This window comes from Rhea americana, unplaced genomic scaffold, assembly GCF_003343005.1.
Source record: "Rhea americana isolate MKP2758 unplaced genomic scaffold, rheAme1 scaffold_187, whole genome shotgun sequence".
Lineage (NCBI taxonomy): Eukaryota > Metazoa > Chordata > Aves > Rheiformes > Rheidae > Rhea > Rhea americana.
Window position 1 is genome coordinate 130,324 of NW_028186005.1, and position 14,839 is coordinate 145,162.

Sequence of the window (14,839 nt, forward strand, 5' to 3'; positions counted from 1 at the left end):
CAGCCAGACTGTATCTAACACGGTTCTAGGCAAACTGGTTTCTCATACAAGTATGGATASTGTCAATATTTTGGTGAAACTACTACAGAAGATGATTTAGCCAGAAGAAAACATCCTACTACTAATAAAAACATCACAAAACACGTCTCCATCTTCTTTGAAAGCCACCACAGATCAAGCCTTTGAGCTCTTCTCTCCTTTAAAGTTTCATACACAGCAATCACTGTGAAAAATGTATCACACAATATCATATACTCACAATTTTAGTAAATGTGGGATCTGTACATATAATAAAGTCATTGTAGGTGGAAGACAGAAAACCAAATTACCATAATCAGGAGTTAAAAGAACAACTGCATACTTGCCCAAACAAGAGAGCTCCCTTTGCTTTTCAAAAACAACTCTGCTAGTAGGCAACTCAAGAAACACAGTAGRATCTATTTTAGGGTATGTGTTTTTACACGATTTTTCAAAATTGACTTAGAAAGTRGTCCAAACTGTTTATAAACTAAGTATTTAAAAAGTAAAATAACTTATTGTTCAGTGCTGCAMGCATGCTTGAATTTCTGCATTTTGTTCTTTGGTACTAGTCAGAATACAAGGGATCATATTTTCAAATGCGAGTGTGCAAAATGTGTGTATACTTGGAATGAATACTGTTTTGGAGAATTGTTAGGCTTACATTRAAGGGTGTCGTATGTCTCACTACTATGCAACTTCTATGTAAACACAGAAATTTCCATTTAAATCTCTAMAACTTCAAATTTAGCAGTAGATAATACTGCTAAATACTGCTCATAATGTTCCATATAATTGAAAAAGACAATTAAGATGCAAGTGGTGACCTTGCTAATACTAACATTTATACTCTACTTAATTACTGTCAGGTACAAGCACAGTTCTGAATACACAGAGGGGGCACCTAGAAAATTGCCTTGGACTGCTATAACTGTTCTTCAAAGGTAAATTTTTTTTAAAGTGTCCAAAGAGTTGTGGAAGGCTGTCCTATTYTAAAGTGACTTAATGGAGAATACAACATGATTTCTACTGCACAATTTTTTTTCATTTTTTTTGTAAATCTGGATACTCTGCTGTGGGGTTACACAGGCAGGACTCTTACTGACAACTGTGGGGGTCTGATATGCACGCACAGACTTTCAGAGTCTAAGGACTGCCCATTTTTTTGCCCTCCCTGTATACTCCAGATGATTTGCTACAATGCCCATTTTTAAGACTGAATTATTGAAGGGAGGCTGAGCAACATGCTTATGTGATGACCAGAGAAGTATAAATTAGGATTGGCAAACGGTTGAATAAGAACAGATTAATTTAGTCTAAAAGGCTATCATTATAGTTATGGTGAAAATTGAAGTATTGAAAAGGAAAGAGGAGATGTACCAAACAGAAGTCCTTGAGTGCAATGTGGACTCGTTCCTAGATCAAGCTCCTGAGCACACCCTGTATTAAACCACTGGCACGCAGTGCTCTCTGCCTATGGATTAACAGTGGGGCGCATGCACACAGCTGTGCATATTTGGGAAACTGCTTTTGATTTTCCTTTTGGTAGCAAGCCAGCAGTGGCCAGGTTTCTTGAGGGTAACTTGAATAGTCATTCACAGATGTTTCGGGATAAAAAGAAAAAAGGCTGATTACCGCAAATAAATTGATTTGTTGCTGTAATCCTGCTCAACCGCATTCTCTGAGGGACCAGCCTGGCTTATCTACGTGCACTAACTTGGGCAATTGCTACTTCACAGGGTTTACGAGCTCAGCCTGGGCACTGCGCGAAGGCAGCTACATGCCTTCTGGACCAGAGCTGGCGAGCGGCCAGCCAGACTGGGGCACGGGCAGGATGAGTATGCAACTGCCTGCACTCAGCCATGAAATACCCCTTCCAAGGAACGTAACATTTGGTACCGTCAGCTTTATAAGCAACAGAGAACARCGGCAAAGTCAAAATCTATTGTGATTACCTATCGGATTGTGCTTCTTTTTATAAAGGCATATCAGGTTGTGCCGTTTCTAGTTACACTTATAAAACTATCTTTTCAATTGCTTGCTAAAATGAAAAAAAATTACACAGGAAGGATTTATTGCTCCTGCAACCTTAATTTCTCTCCCTGACATTTGTATATTATGAAATAATCTTTAATTACGTTATCACAAATATCACCCCTCTCCCCAAATCAAATTAAAGAATATTTTACTAGTGGTACAATTTCATTCCTGCTTTTTTTTGGGGGGGGGAGAAGAGATTTCCTGTACAAATGCAAGGGCTTTTCACCTGCAAGATGCCCTCCCTCAAATAAACATGTTACTAAGTTTAAAAGAAGAAAAAAAAAATTGTTTTGCTGATTTCAGTGCTGAGAAATTCAGAATTGTGCCACAAAGCGCCATAGTTCTTGTCAGTACAATGGTGTTTGACTCTAAACATTTTGTTTAATAAATTTCCCTCCTGTGTACTGCCAGCAATACATATGGCTCTGTTAAAAGCACAAAAGCTTTGCAAGAGTGGTGCAGTGCCCCAGAAATACGATCATATTCTCCTCAAGGCAGAATTAGCTTCATTTGTAATAGCTTCAGGAGTCAAAATCCAGCTCCACAGAAGCCCACAGGAATCCTACCACAGGCTTAAAGTGAAGTTGGATTCCACCTCTGTGATGTGCAAGCAGAGGATCTTGTGCTGACAGTGGACATACCTATAAGCAGAAGCACTAAAAAGTTTCAAAAATGAAGGTTCAGGTTTTCTTCTCTGACTTTTGCTGACCCAAAGCATTTCAAGACTAAACAGCAAAAGGACATAGGACAACGTCCTAGCAGAAATAATTTGCATTTGTTTTCAGCAATGAGAAATGGCTTGTCTACCACCTTGCACTCTTAGCAAGGCCCAGAAAAAAGAGTGAGGCTTGAACCAGCTCCGCAKGGGTGGTGGCCGGTCCCGCTGCTGCCTGGAGAGCGGCCCGTGGCTGCAGAGCCATCCGGACCTTCTGACAGCTGTAACCCAGCCAACCTCCTGCTGCAGCACACGTGCTAATGACCACTGACAAAGACCTACTAGAAAAATTTAGCGTATTCACACTGCAGAGGAAGCAACACATAATTTCCTCCTTGTTGCAGCGTGAGTATGCAAATAATTTTGGAAGGTTATAACCCATTTTAAAAGGACTTAATGGAGATTTTTCAAATGAACAAGAGGTGGTTAGACCCCAGTTAACACCAGCCTGCACCACTTAAAATCTCTGCTTCAGAAGTCAAGGATTAATTCAGAAATAAAGGAGTGTAGCTAAGTGTTTAAACTAATCCCTATATCCTTAATACAGTATTCAGCTCAGTAAGGATTTAATTGTGTGTTGAAAGCATTCCATGTAGCATATACTTTAGAAGAAAAAGGCGGCCAATCAAGAATACAGAAACCTAACTTTGGCCATCATCTGCAGCAAAAATGTGATTTCACCATTGTCAGTCTGTTGTCATGAACACCACTGTTTGCCTAGACCAACTGAAATTCTCTATTTTTAGCCTTTGGGCTACTTTCAGATAAAATTCCTGCAGATAGGAATAGCTGTATAGGTCAGATAACATACAGCTCTGAAACCACAGATGACCTCATGCAACTACAAAGAAAGAAGGGCCTGTTACTTAAAACAAGGCTAAAATTTAACCCAGCTAGACTAAAATGAAACAGGGAGTGTTTTACAGTCCCATTACAAGACATAAAACAACAGTCGCTATAAATTCGTGCTGTACTTATTTGTAAGGATGTAACAAGAGTAATTAATAACCCAAGAGTAGATTATCTCCGAGCCAGAACACCACCAAAGCCTTTTCAGGTTCACTGGAGATTTTACAAACAGCACTGGGAATCTATTTTAGCTGTCATTTGAGACTTATTTGTCCAAAAAGAAAAGTCATTGTTCTTTGTCAGCACTCACCAGACATTTTGTAATGTTCCACACTTTTGTTGACATTAAGGAGATAAAATAAAATAAAATAAAATGTAAACCAAACTTTCTAGAAAGAGGTTCCATTTTTAAGAACACTTACTAACCACGGATCTCAGCAGGCACTGCATAGTGAGGCTTCTCTGGGCAAAAAGACTTTTCTGTTTTCTACTCRACTCCTCATACGTGTCACCCTACGCAGACTGAAAGGCACCTGCTCCCTTTAAAGTGCTGTTTATTGCCAWTAGATAGAAGCACAGCTCTGAGCATGAGGATACCACACACAATGCTTCCGCTTGTGGAAAAAACACTACGAAAGCTACTTTCCTCAAGGTACTTCAAAAACTCTGACTGTTCAGCACCAAATTAACAGATTGGACACATGAGTGAAAGCAACTGTAAGAGTAAAGAAATTCTTTACCCCTCCACCCAGCTACCACCATTAAATCACTACAACAGATCAAAAATGATCCAACCCATTTCTCTCAACTCTCTCTCTCCTTAATACCAACGTAGGCAAACTTACATTTTTAATAACATAGCCTCTGCCTGTCATCTAATTTTTCAAGCACAGCTAGCATTGAAATAAAGGGTTACAAAGCACTTAACTGTTAATTTGCAATTATAGAACAAGTTTGATTTTTTTCTGTCACTTAAAAGGAAAAACTCCATTTGTCATAAAGAACAAAAACCAGGACAGAGCAGAAGTTGCTCTCATTCTCTCTAAGGAATCATAGGTGGAGTTATATAAACAACAGAACAATGATCAAAGGGAAATCCTGGGACTGTAATACACCAAAGTATTAAAGGAATAGAGTCTTTTTTCTATTGTGGAGGAAGGAAGTAGAGCATTGAGACATGTGCAATACATACAATTAAAAATCAAAACTCTATTGAGTACCAAAAAAGACTGAAATCAATTAAAGTCTGTTTTTTCATGTTCTGTTGAAATGACAACAAAGAACGAAAAAATGTAATCCACAACAAAAATCATGCTCCATCACCTGGAAGAACCAGGCATCCAACTCTATTTTAAGCTGTATTTTTCCCCAAATCCTATGAAACGAGCACTGTTCAGGAACACACCAGGTCCTCATTCACAGCCAGCCCAACTGAAGCCTACCTTGTCTTCTACTCTGTTCAACCTGGCACCAATCGTGTTATTCCCTCGGTCTTTGCTTTTTTCTGTGGAACAAGAAACATTTGCAAATTAATATATGGTGTTATAACAAAATAGCAGTAAGCCACAACAGGGTGTGTTTAACAAGCCCACCAACGTAGTGTAACTGAACACCTTTGCCAGGCTAGTAGTTTTATTTCTTAAAAGCAGCTTTTTGTTTCTTTTTATAGCACTAGCCCAAGCCATGGCTTTTAATAGCTCTTAGGTTTAAGGCACTTTCAACCTTAATTTTATGCTCTAACCTGGGAGAACAAAACTGTTCTTAGTTTAGTTAATGTTTTAATTGCGGTTTAAAAACAATCTGGTGCTGTGCAAAAGGCTCTACAGTCAACCTGAACAACGTGCTTGTATAATGTTTTATCTTTTTTCATATAAATTATATAGAAACTGAAGTCTGAAATGACATTACCACAGTCACTCTTGTCTCAGATCAAATTTAGTATTTTGTGCCCCTTTTACAGTTTCTTTTCAAAGATGCCGCTGCTCTGTGTGAATATTACTGATTTCACAGGAACTCTGCAACCATAACATGCCATTTTACTGAAAAAATATTGAGACTCAGAGAGATTAGAGCCAATATTTTGAAAACTGAAAGTAGCTACTTAAAATATGTAAATAAAAATAGCCCTATTTTAAAAGTGTTGGTGGCTAAATATTAGTGTAGCTGCCTATACTTCAGACCACAATGAGCTGGCAATGTTTAAAATTTGGAAACAAAATAAGAAGTTTTTTACAACTACTTCTCACTAATTATATCTTAATCAGATTAACTTTAGACACAGCCCTTATATTCAGTTTTGAGATCCACGCTTCAAGTCTTACTGAATCTAGAACGATGATTAAAACAGACATAGAGGTAAAGGATATTAGTTCCATCACTATGGAGGCTGCCATGGAAAACCCTACTGTATTGCATGACTGCAAGGAAAAAGGAGTAGTCTGTTTAGCAGGTATCTATGCCGCTCTCCATCACAATTTCAGTGGGATTCCCCTCACTTTACCATTTTGTATTTGCTGTAGCATTATAGCAGTAGGGCTTCTATTAATTTACCTGAGACAGAGATAAAGAGAGATGGCTTCCCTATAGATTGATCCAGCCTGTAAATAAACAAAAAGGGAAAGAAAAACAAGAATCATTGTTAGCTTTCATCCTGAAATAGCATCTTCAATTTCTTTAGCTGGAAGTGGGGGGGTCAATTCACAAATAAGTGAAGTTCAAGTAGATCTGCTTAGTAGTGTAAGTGAAACTGCGACTTTGGACTAAGAATGGCAGGAAATAAAGAAATAATAACAAAAAAGCATTAGACTTATATTGGTCTTTAGATTCTTTAACAACCATAGGAGGTTTGCAGTGACTCTTGCTTTTTCACCTCCTCCCTTMCTTGTTTTACCCTCACTGCCTAGTCTCACCCACTTGCTCTCTTTCAGTTTACACATGCAGTATGATGGTAGCAGAGCAGTATTTCCCTGTTTGTGTGCAGCACCTACCACAATAAAGAGATTACCGTCTATAGTCAAAGTAGCAGGCAATAAGGCAATACAGATAAGTATAATGAAAACAGGAGGTCCTGATCATCAGAAGTTTAAAGTATCTTCCTTTTCCTTCCTCCCTAAACAGAAACCTTTACTTCAGTTCCACAGAGCTACCAATGCACCACTTGCAATCCTGTCCATTTTTGGCCCTCAGCCTTGATCGTGGTCTTTTTTTCTATGCAGRATAAACAACAACAACGCAGACTTCCATCTGCTGATGCTTACAGATACGGACATTGAACTTTATTGTCGTACCTCCTCTGTAACTCCTTGATTCGCACCATCAGGTTGAGATGACCCTGAGAATACTGTTCAATAACATCTCGGACATCATAAGGCTTTCTAGCTTGCTGTAAAACAAAACCAAAAAACATGCCAGTAAGCCACAAGAATATATTAATGAGCTATGCTAACACATTATTATTTTTTTTAAGAGTAAACGGTAAATTCTTTTTAATCCGTTTAACACAATATAAACATTTGAAATATTTTGATTTTTGCCATGATCGTACATTTATTGTGGAATAACGATGATGGTCCTGATTTGATTCTCCCTTTTTGTTACCACAGGTCTACCACATGCTTTTCAAGAGATTATCAACAGAATTTGAGGCCAAAAAAAGTATGTCTGGCACTTTTCTCAGAAGTTTGTGGTCATTCTAGTTTCTTCTGGAAATAAGTTTCGTACTCACGTGCCATTGGCCAGGAAAGAGCTGTATTTTGCATGCACAAGCCTTTATTCTGAGTCAGCAACGAGACGGCCGGAGTTTTCAAATCAGCTCTTAATATGAGAAGCTTAAACCAGAGTCCCAGTTGAAGGTGCATAATTGATTTCCTTTTCCAGAAAGGCTGGCTGCACTTTCAAATCTACTGGGAAATTCTGGAAAAACATTGGTGAAACGACCAGGCAGGAAGTCCTATGTCTGTACTTTGCATTTCATAAATGAAATGCTTGCAAACCCTCGGATCAAAAAAGGTATTTTTCCTTAGTAATTAAGTATTTTGTAACTGATAAAGTTTAGTTACAAGCAATAACCTTTTACCCTGAAGGTTTCAGAGTAAGTTTCTCATGGCAAGCTGTACAGAATATCACTTTGTTCACTCAACATCTATATTTTGCATCACAGAGCCTAATTTGCAGTCATCTTTAAGGGTTTGTGAATGCGATTTTCCTATATTTAACTGCATTATCTCTGAGGCATATATGCACATTATTGTTGTTGTGCACATACCTAGAGTTGGTTGACATAAGAAGACATAGAAAGGGGGAGGAAGCAGCACTCTGGTTCTATCATTTCTGGAGTTTCAGATGTGATTTGCGAGACTCAGGTCTGAGTTACAGCTTTTCTTTCCCACTTTAGCAGAATGCCCTAAACATGAGGCTACTGACTATTTCAGAGAGGGCAGTTCTCAATTCCTCTTAGCTGGGTTGCAATTATGGCAGACATTTGTACAGTTCTCCTGATAATGTATTATGAGTGCCATGGACAAAACCAGCTATATTTGAGAATATTTCCAAAACATGCTGAAACATATTACAGGGAATAAATAAAAAAAAAATAAAAAAAATCCTAAATGCAGAAAACTTAACAACATATAGCACCAAGARACAAATACTCTAGGCCAGATTTTGAAAAGGATTTAGGTGCCAGAGTATACAGTTGGGCTGTATGGAGGCTAAATGGCTCGAAAGTCTTTCCAAAAGCACAGCTAACGCGATTTTCAAAAATGCTTTAGTAGTTTGGCTGCCTATCTGTAACTTTAGGCACCTAAATGCCTTTGATAATCTCATTCCATGAGCTCAGAATTAGTTCATTTGGATAGAGGAAAATGTAAACTCATGGATATTCAGTACTTTCTAAAACTAAGAAAAATATATTTATATTCATAAGAATTTCTTTATCTGTAAAGCCTGTGAGCTTGGGAACCACGAAGTTCAAGTGCAATGTCTTCCAAGGAGAAGCTGTAATGGCTGAGCCACCAAATTCTTTCTGTAATGGGATTTGGGAAAGTATAATATTTTGGGAGAAGGCTTAAATCCCACATTTTGCAGGAAGACAAGGAGGGAAAATTGCTCTTCCATATTAACGTTTTTTAAACAATAGGTGTTAACAATTGCTGTGGGGCTGCAGAATGTCAGTATGAGCCCAGTGGAAAGGATTAGTGGGCAGGTAAGAAGGGCAAAAGTTGAGAACAAGTGCACACAGTGCTCTGATTTATTACCTAGGTAGATTATAGAACATKTACAAAAGAGATGATGCCCTAAGAGTACATTCATTTCTTCATTACTTTTTTGTGTACTCTGGCTGCCATCTTTCCATTCTTATTTTCAGGATTTATTCTAAGTTTCTGAACCCCTGTTCAGTTCACACAGTTGCCATTTCAAAAGCCAGCTGATTCCAGCAGAGTGAGTGCCTTCTGTCTGAGGAGGCAGGCAACAACATTATCTTGTTAGATGGGTTCATTTGGCCTGGAGTTATTTAAAACATTAGTTCTCCCATATAACAAGTTAGACAAATCTCATTTTGAAACTTGTTTGCCATGTAACATTTGCTGTTCAACTACATACAGCCCTTTAGTGCTTACATAAAAATGAGAGTTAAATCAATGCGATCTCCCTGGAATCTGGCAACAGTGGCATAGTCAGATCTTTGAACAAGTACAAATTTAAATGGCATCTTCTTTCAGAGTTTGGATTAAATTCATTACTGAAGATAAACCTGTGTGGATCTTGCAATCTCCAGTACAATCAGAAGCTAATAAAGCAAGTAAAATAAAATCGGTCATGGCAATCTGTAAAGTATTAATACTCTGAGAAATGTTGGAAAAATGTTTACAGTAAATGCATTTAAAGCATTTCTTCCAAAATCATCATACTTTCAGAAAGCCATACTCATCACCTGGCTTCACACTTTCATAAGCCAATTATTCTGAGAGAATAAAACCAGTTGCAGCTCCACAAGCATTCATAGCTTGCACAGAGTTGGGTGAGGGCCTCCACTCTGGTTTCCCGACAGGTTGCTCTCCCCAAATACTCAGACTCTCAACAACCGCAGCGCTGATTTTTCTGTTGACCTGACACATTTCCTGGGCACAGGATCCTGCTGATGCCCATCACTTCATCCAGTCCCCTTAGGGTTCTAGGATATGCACTGATGCCACATCTCCTCCCCAGAAACGAGTTATGCTGCTGCCTTGTGACAGCAACACACCTGGAGGTCCCGGCTTTCTGTAATATGTGCTATGACTGACAGTTAATCATTGCCACACGGAAACATTGAGTTATAACTTTTCCTTTCTTGCATCTTTTGACATGAGAGAAAAGAGTTTACAACTGTAAATTCTAACATACCAGAATCCATAGCCTATCTGAGATCTCAGAAATGTCAAAAAACAAGAGATGTTTCTGTATTGCTTATCCTTATTTCATATGTTGAAGGTATTCTTCAACTCCATTCCACTAACACTTTCTTTCTTAAATCAAACGAAAGCTAGATACAACACAGAAACCAGACGGTAGCACCTCCATGCAAAGCACTGCCTCTCCCTGGGAGGCAGCTCTGCTTTTTTAGGAAACATTACTTTAATTACTGCCTACCCTGATTTTCAAAAGCTTGTATTATTCCACTTCCTCAGTAATCAAAGGAAAACATTCTGTACTTGGGTCTTACAACCACCTTTATTACTATTGCAAAAGTCTTTTAAAAGCAGGAGTACACTTACAAAGATGAAGCATTTAAACACCTTTTCTGGACACAAGTTGATTCCCAGATCACTCAGTGTCTTTGGTGTGCACGTTTCTTTATGTGGTAGTTCTAAATAGGTTTTCTCTTAGGGTGCAATTTACTCTCTGCTGAGGAGCAATAGAAAGGCTGTACGTTAATTCAGCCTGACCTTAGAGTAAAAACATCTACAATTCAGGTGAAATATGAAGGTGAAGCAATTTAATCTTTCAGCTGTTTCAAAATCTGTTGATCTTCTACATATCCATGTTCCTCAACTAAATAATAGTTTTGTTAATCTCCTGTCATTTTTCTTTCTTATTGCACGTGCCTAACAAATTACCTGTATATATCACTTCATTTTTAAAACTCTTTCTCCATATATTTACCTTTTCAGTGAAGTATCACTTCATTTTGCAAATTTTCTTTCAGTCTGTCAGATTCCCAAAAGCCAACTGCCAACCTTGAGTGATTATGAGATGCTCTCTAATGGCAGAGCTAACCAAAAGAAGAATTTCAATTTGACCAAAGGGCACACACAAGAAACCTAATTGCTTACGTACACTCTCATACACACATTAAAATTATAACAAACATCCACAGAGAAAGCAGCATGATTCAGGCATAAGCCTTAAGTCTTGTCCATGGTTTTGTACTCCAAGCCTGGTGCTAATAATTCTTGGAGTAYGACTGTACAATAAAAAGAGACAAATCTGATGAGATCAGCTTGAAAATTCCAGGTTCAGAAAAGCAATTTAGTAAGAATAAGTATACTGTGCCTCATCCTGCATTCCTCATACTCTGATGCAGGTGTCTGATAATAGGAGGAGTAGGTAAGTTACTGCCTGTTTCTCATTTACCAGGCTCTCTCTCTTTAAAGCAAGGCAAAGTTGAAAGCCTGGAACAGGTAAAATTTATGAATAAAGTTTAATTTCCAAGTAGGAAGGGGTATTTAATAGTCAGTACTGCTTATTCTGTAACAACTTCACCTTGAAAGCTCATCCTTCWAGAGAAAATACTCATAATGCTTATGCTGACAACAAAAAACTGTTAGTTTGGTAAAAGGAAAAAAGAAAACGCAATAGGCAAGGGATAACTATCGAAGAAACAAATGTGGAGATCAGCCCCACAGCTTTCCCTAACTCCGTTCACCCCTCTGCGAATTAACCAATAGTCATGGTAAAAAAAAAAAAAAAAAAAAAAATCACCTTAAATGAGTTAGAATTTCCCTATCACACACAAAAAGATGGCACAAAATCCAATGACAAACATTAAATATGTGCACAGCTGCATATTGTTCCCTAGTAGCTGCACGCACAATTTCTCCAAGAGCCACATCAAGGAAAGTGAGACAGGAATCAATGCAAGGGGAATTTCTGGGAAACGTAACCAAGCTCGACTATGCTGTTTGCTAGAGGTCTGTGCTGAGACTATAGAAGATTACACACTGAATTCGTGATTCATACCCACGACAAATAATTACATAAGATGATGAATTATAAGGCTATAAATACATGAGTTTCCGGTGACATCATTACAGACAAGGCAACAGTTACTCATATTATCAGTGGAACTACAAGCTGCACTTTTAGTTGATGTCATGTATAGAATATTTGCCATGGTGAAGAGCTCAACACAAAATAAAAAAAAATATTTCAGAAGAAAACAGATTAGCTCAACAGGAAGAGAAGAATCTACATGGAAAGAAAAAAAATCTTTCAAAATTACAATGGGATATCAGATCAGACCCCTGGTCTCTGGATCTGTGATAGATACCATAGTTGTATCCATATGCCTAAGTCTTAAGAAACTTGGAAACTTTCTTAATTGGAAGACAAAGGTTATTTACCCATGAATTCCCTTAAGGGAAATAACCAAATATGGTAATATGCTTTCTGAAATTCAGTTATAAGGTAAGGGAATTAGACTGTGCTGAAGATGTCTGACTTATCCCCAATACATGAAATTCATTCTTATGTAGGAGGGGTGGATACCACCTAGAAACCTATTATTTTCTAAGTACTGTTTTCTCTATAATTTATGGAACTGTTCCTTAGTGGTGACATTAGTGTCCTTCAACATCCTAGTATTGAAAGGAAACTAACTGACACACAGGGCTTGTTCTGACTAACTTTTCCTGGGTTGTTTTAAAACAATCCTACAGACTTTGCTGGAGTGTTATAGCTCCTTTACAAGAGCATAAACACATCCATAAATATGGTATCTATTCTTTATACTGTTATGCTTGTTCTTGTATGGACATCATCCTATGAGCTATATTCAACTCCGGACTTTGAAATGGAGCATACATTTCTCTGCTTCTTTAAAAGAGGAAATGATGGACGTGTGATGTTTCACACACTATTAGTTTTCATGTCCTCTGAAATTTCCTTGTATCCCTGTTTGGTTTCTCTTTTTAAATTTCTTTTGTTTTCAAACAGGAAGTCTGTGCTTTCTAGCCGACATTTGTCCTTGTGGTGCCATATCTGTTATTGACTGATTTCTCAAAAAAAAAAAGTATCCATATACAAAATTTGGCATACAGACATATCTTGCAAGCAGCTAGTACACTGTAAGAACCATGCTGAATTGGGGCCTATTTTGGAAAATTCTCCTTTTCCTCCCTTCCTATGCTTACCCTCCCAGAAGCACTGGCTGGAGGTAGCTCTTAAAAAGACCACTCCTTTCAACTACTGACCTTGCAACTACTTGTGTTCCAGCTAACTTTAAGTAGAAATAGTCCAATGGMCTTCATGAAATTATTTGCATTTTTCAATATTCATAGAAAAATTGGAACTTTMTGTTAGAAAGACACTTTTCACATAAGCACAAAAAGCTTAGAAGTAAACTATCTGCCAGAGAATTAGTTGTAGCTATGTGCATAACTCTCTGCCAGAGAACAGCTTCTATATAGACCTCCTTAAAAAGCTTAGCCTTGAAGAATGCATATTCTGTTTTGCTTTTCTTTTAGATACTGTGTTGTGCTTGTTCATAGAAACWCTCCGCACGTGTTTCAACATTTTAACTTCTTATGACTATGTTATGTGCATACAATAGAACAAAGCAGCTTTACAACATCCATGTGAGTGAATGACAGTGGTTATCTCCTAATCATGAGGGAGATTTTCAAAAGCACCTTATGGCTAGAATTTCAAGGTGACTTTGTGCATTAAGTTACTACTCAGGTGCTTTTGAAAACTGCACCTTCAGTGCTCTGAGAATTTTTAAATTTGGTTATAACCTTGTATACAGAGATTATGCAGAAGTATGGATATCTCCCTATAAATTCTCTTTGGAAGATTCTGCTTCTGACAGAAACAGCTGCCCATGTAGTTAAAGTGTACTTCACTTTAACTTCATTTACATTTTTAGTTCATTGTTAACAGCTAATATTAATAACTCAGGAAGAATAAAGATTGCTAAAAAGTATATGAGACAACCTTGTTGAGGGATTTTGTAGACGGCCAAGAACAGGTCTTTTGCAGATGAGAAAGTGTAGAGTACAACTGAGAAGCCAGATTAGCAAATCGGAGACTGAGTACAAACAAGTTTTAAGCACGAACTGAATAGTCCCATTCTATTCAGTCAAATGCTTTTTCAGCTTCTATCAAGTCATCTGCCGCTGGGGAGTTTCGTTTATTTGCCAGGTGGATAATGTTGCACAGAGCGTTCAGGCATTTTCCAAATCTGTTTTTGACAAATCCCACTTGGGAGGTAGATATATAATGTGTAGAATTCTTGTTTCTAAGTAATTTAGTTAATACCATGGCAAATATTTTATGATCTGAATTTATGAGAGCAATGATTCAGTAATTATTGCAAACCAAAGGATCACAGTCAGGTTTTAGAATGARAGTAAATTAAAGTTAATGTAACTGGCCGCATTTGGGCTGTTTTTCACAGAACAGCAACGGACACATCACTGGGGTGGGTCACACCCCTTTCCAGGTTACAGCTCCCGACCACCAAGCGTTAAGGAGTTCTCAACAAAACGACTGCAAAAATTATTTTCAAGCAGTCCGAACACTGTGTCTTTCTTAATTTTAGTATAACAAAAATAACAGGTGAAATTTGCTAGCAGAAACTTTCTGAAAGCGCTCCATCCAAGAAAATCCCTGTCGTGSAAGAGGTAAGCCTAAACAGTTACAGTCTGAACACATCATACATACCGGAAAGAAAATTCTTATAAGGTCAGGCAGGCTTAGCTACAAATTAGCTCACAAATTTTAAAGATTAAAAATAGATTATTGCTGAAGAATTCTGGCAATTCTTCTAAATTTTAATGGTGAAGTCAGAGTCCAACTTTTGAAGCAACATGCAAGCATCATTTTAGAAAAATCATTTTAGAAAAACAATGCTCTCCCGGATTGTTAATCACCAGCATCCTTTTGCTCCTAACCTCTTGCACTTCAAATGCTTCAGAGAAGATGGGCCCCAGCTTCTTCTTCTTCTTCTTTTTTTTT

General features: G+C 37.8%; 1 protein-coding gene across 1 annotated transcript in view; it reads right to left on the minus strand.

The window, feature by feature from the left end:
- The window catches only part of KCNQ1 (potassium voltage-gated channel subfamily Q member 1), a 372,989-nt gene that overhangs the window by 102,865 nt on the left and 255,285 nt on the right, over positions 1-14,839 (minus strand). Inside the window, exons 16-18 of the mRNA XM_085302186.1 lie at positions 6,910-7,004; positions 6,173-6,219; positions 5,065-5,126 (exon numbers count right to left, since the gene is read on the minus strand). Coding sequence (XP_085158312.1) covers positions 5,065-5,126; positions 6,173-6,219; positions 6,910-7,004 — 204 coding nt within the window. The remainder of the gene's footprint in view (positions 1-5,064; positions 5,127-6,172; positions 6,220-6,909; positions 7,005-14,839) is intronic.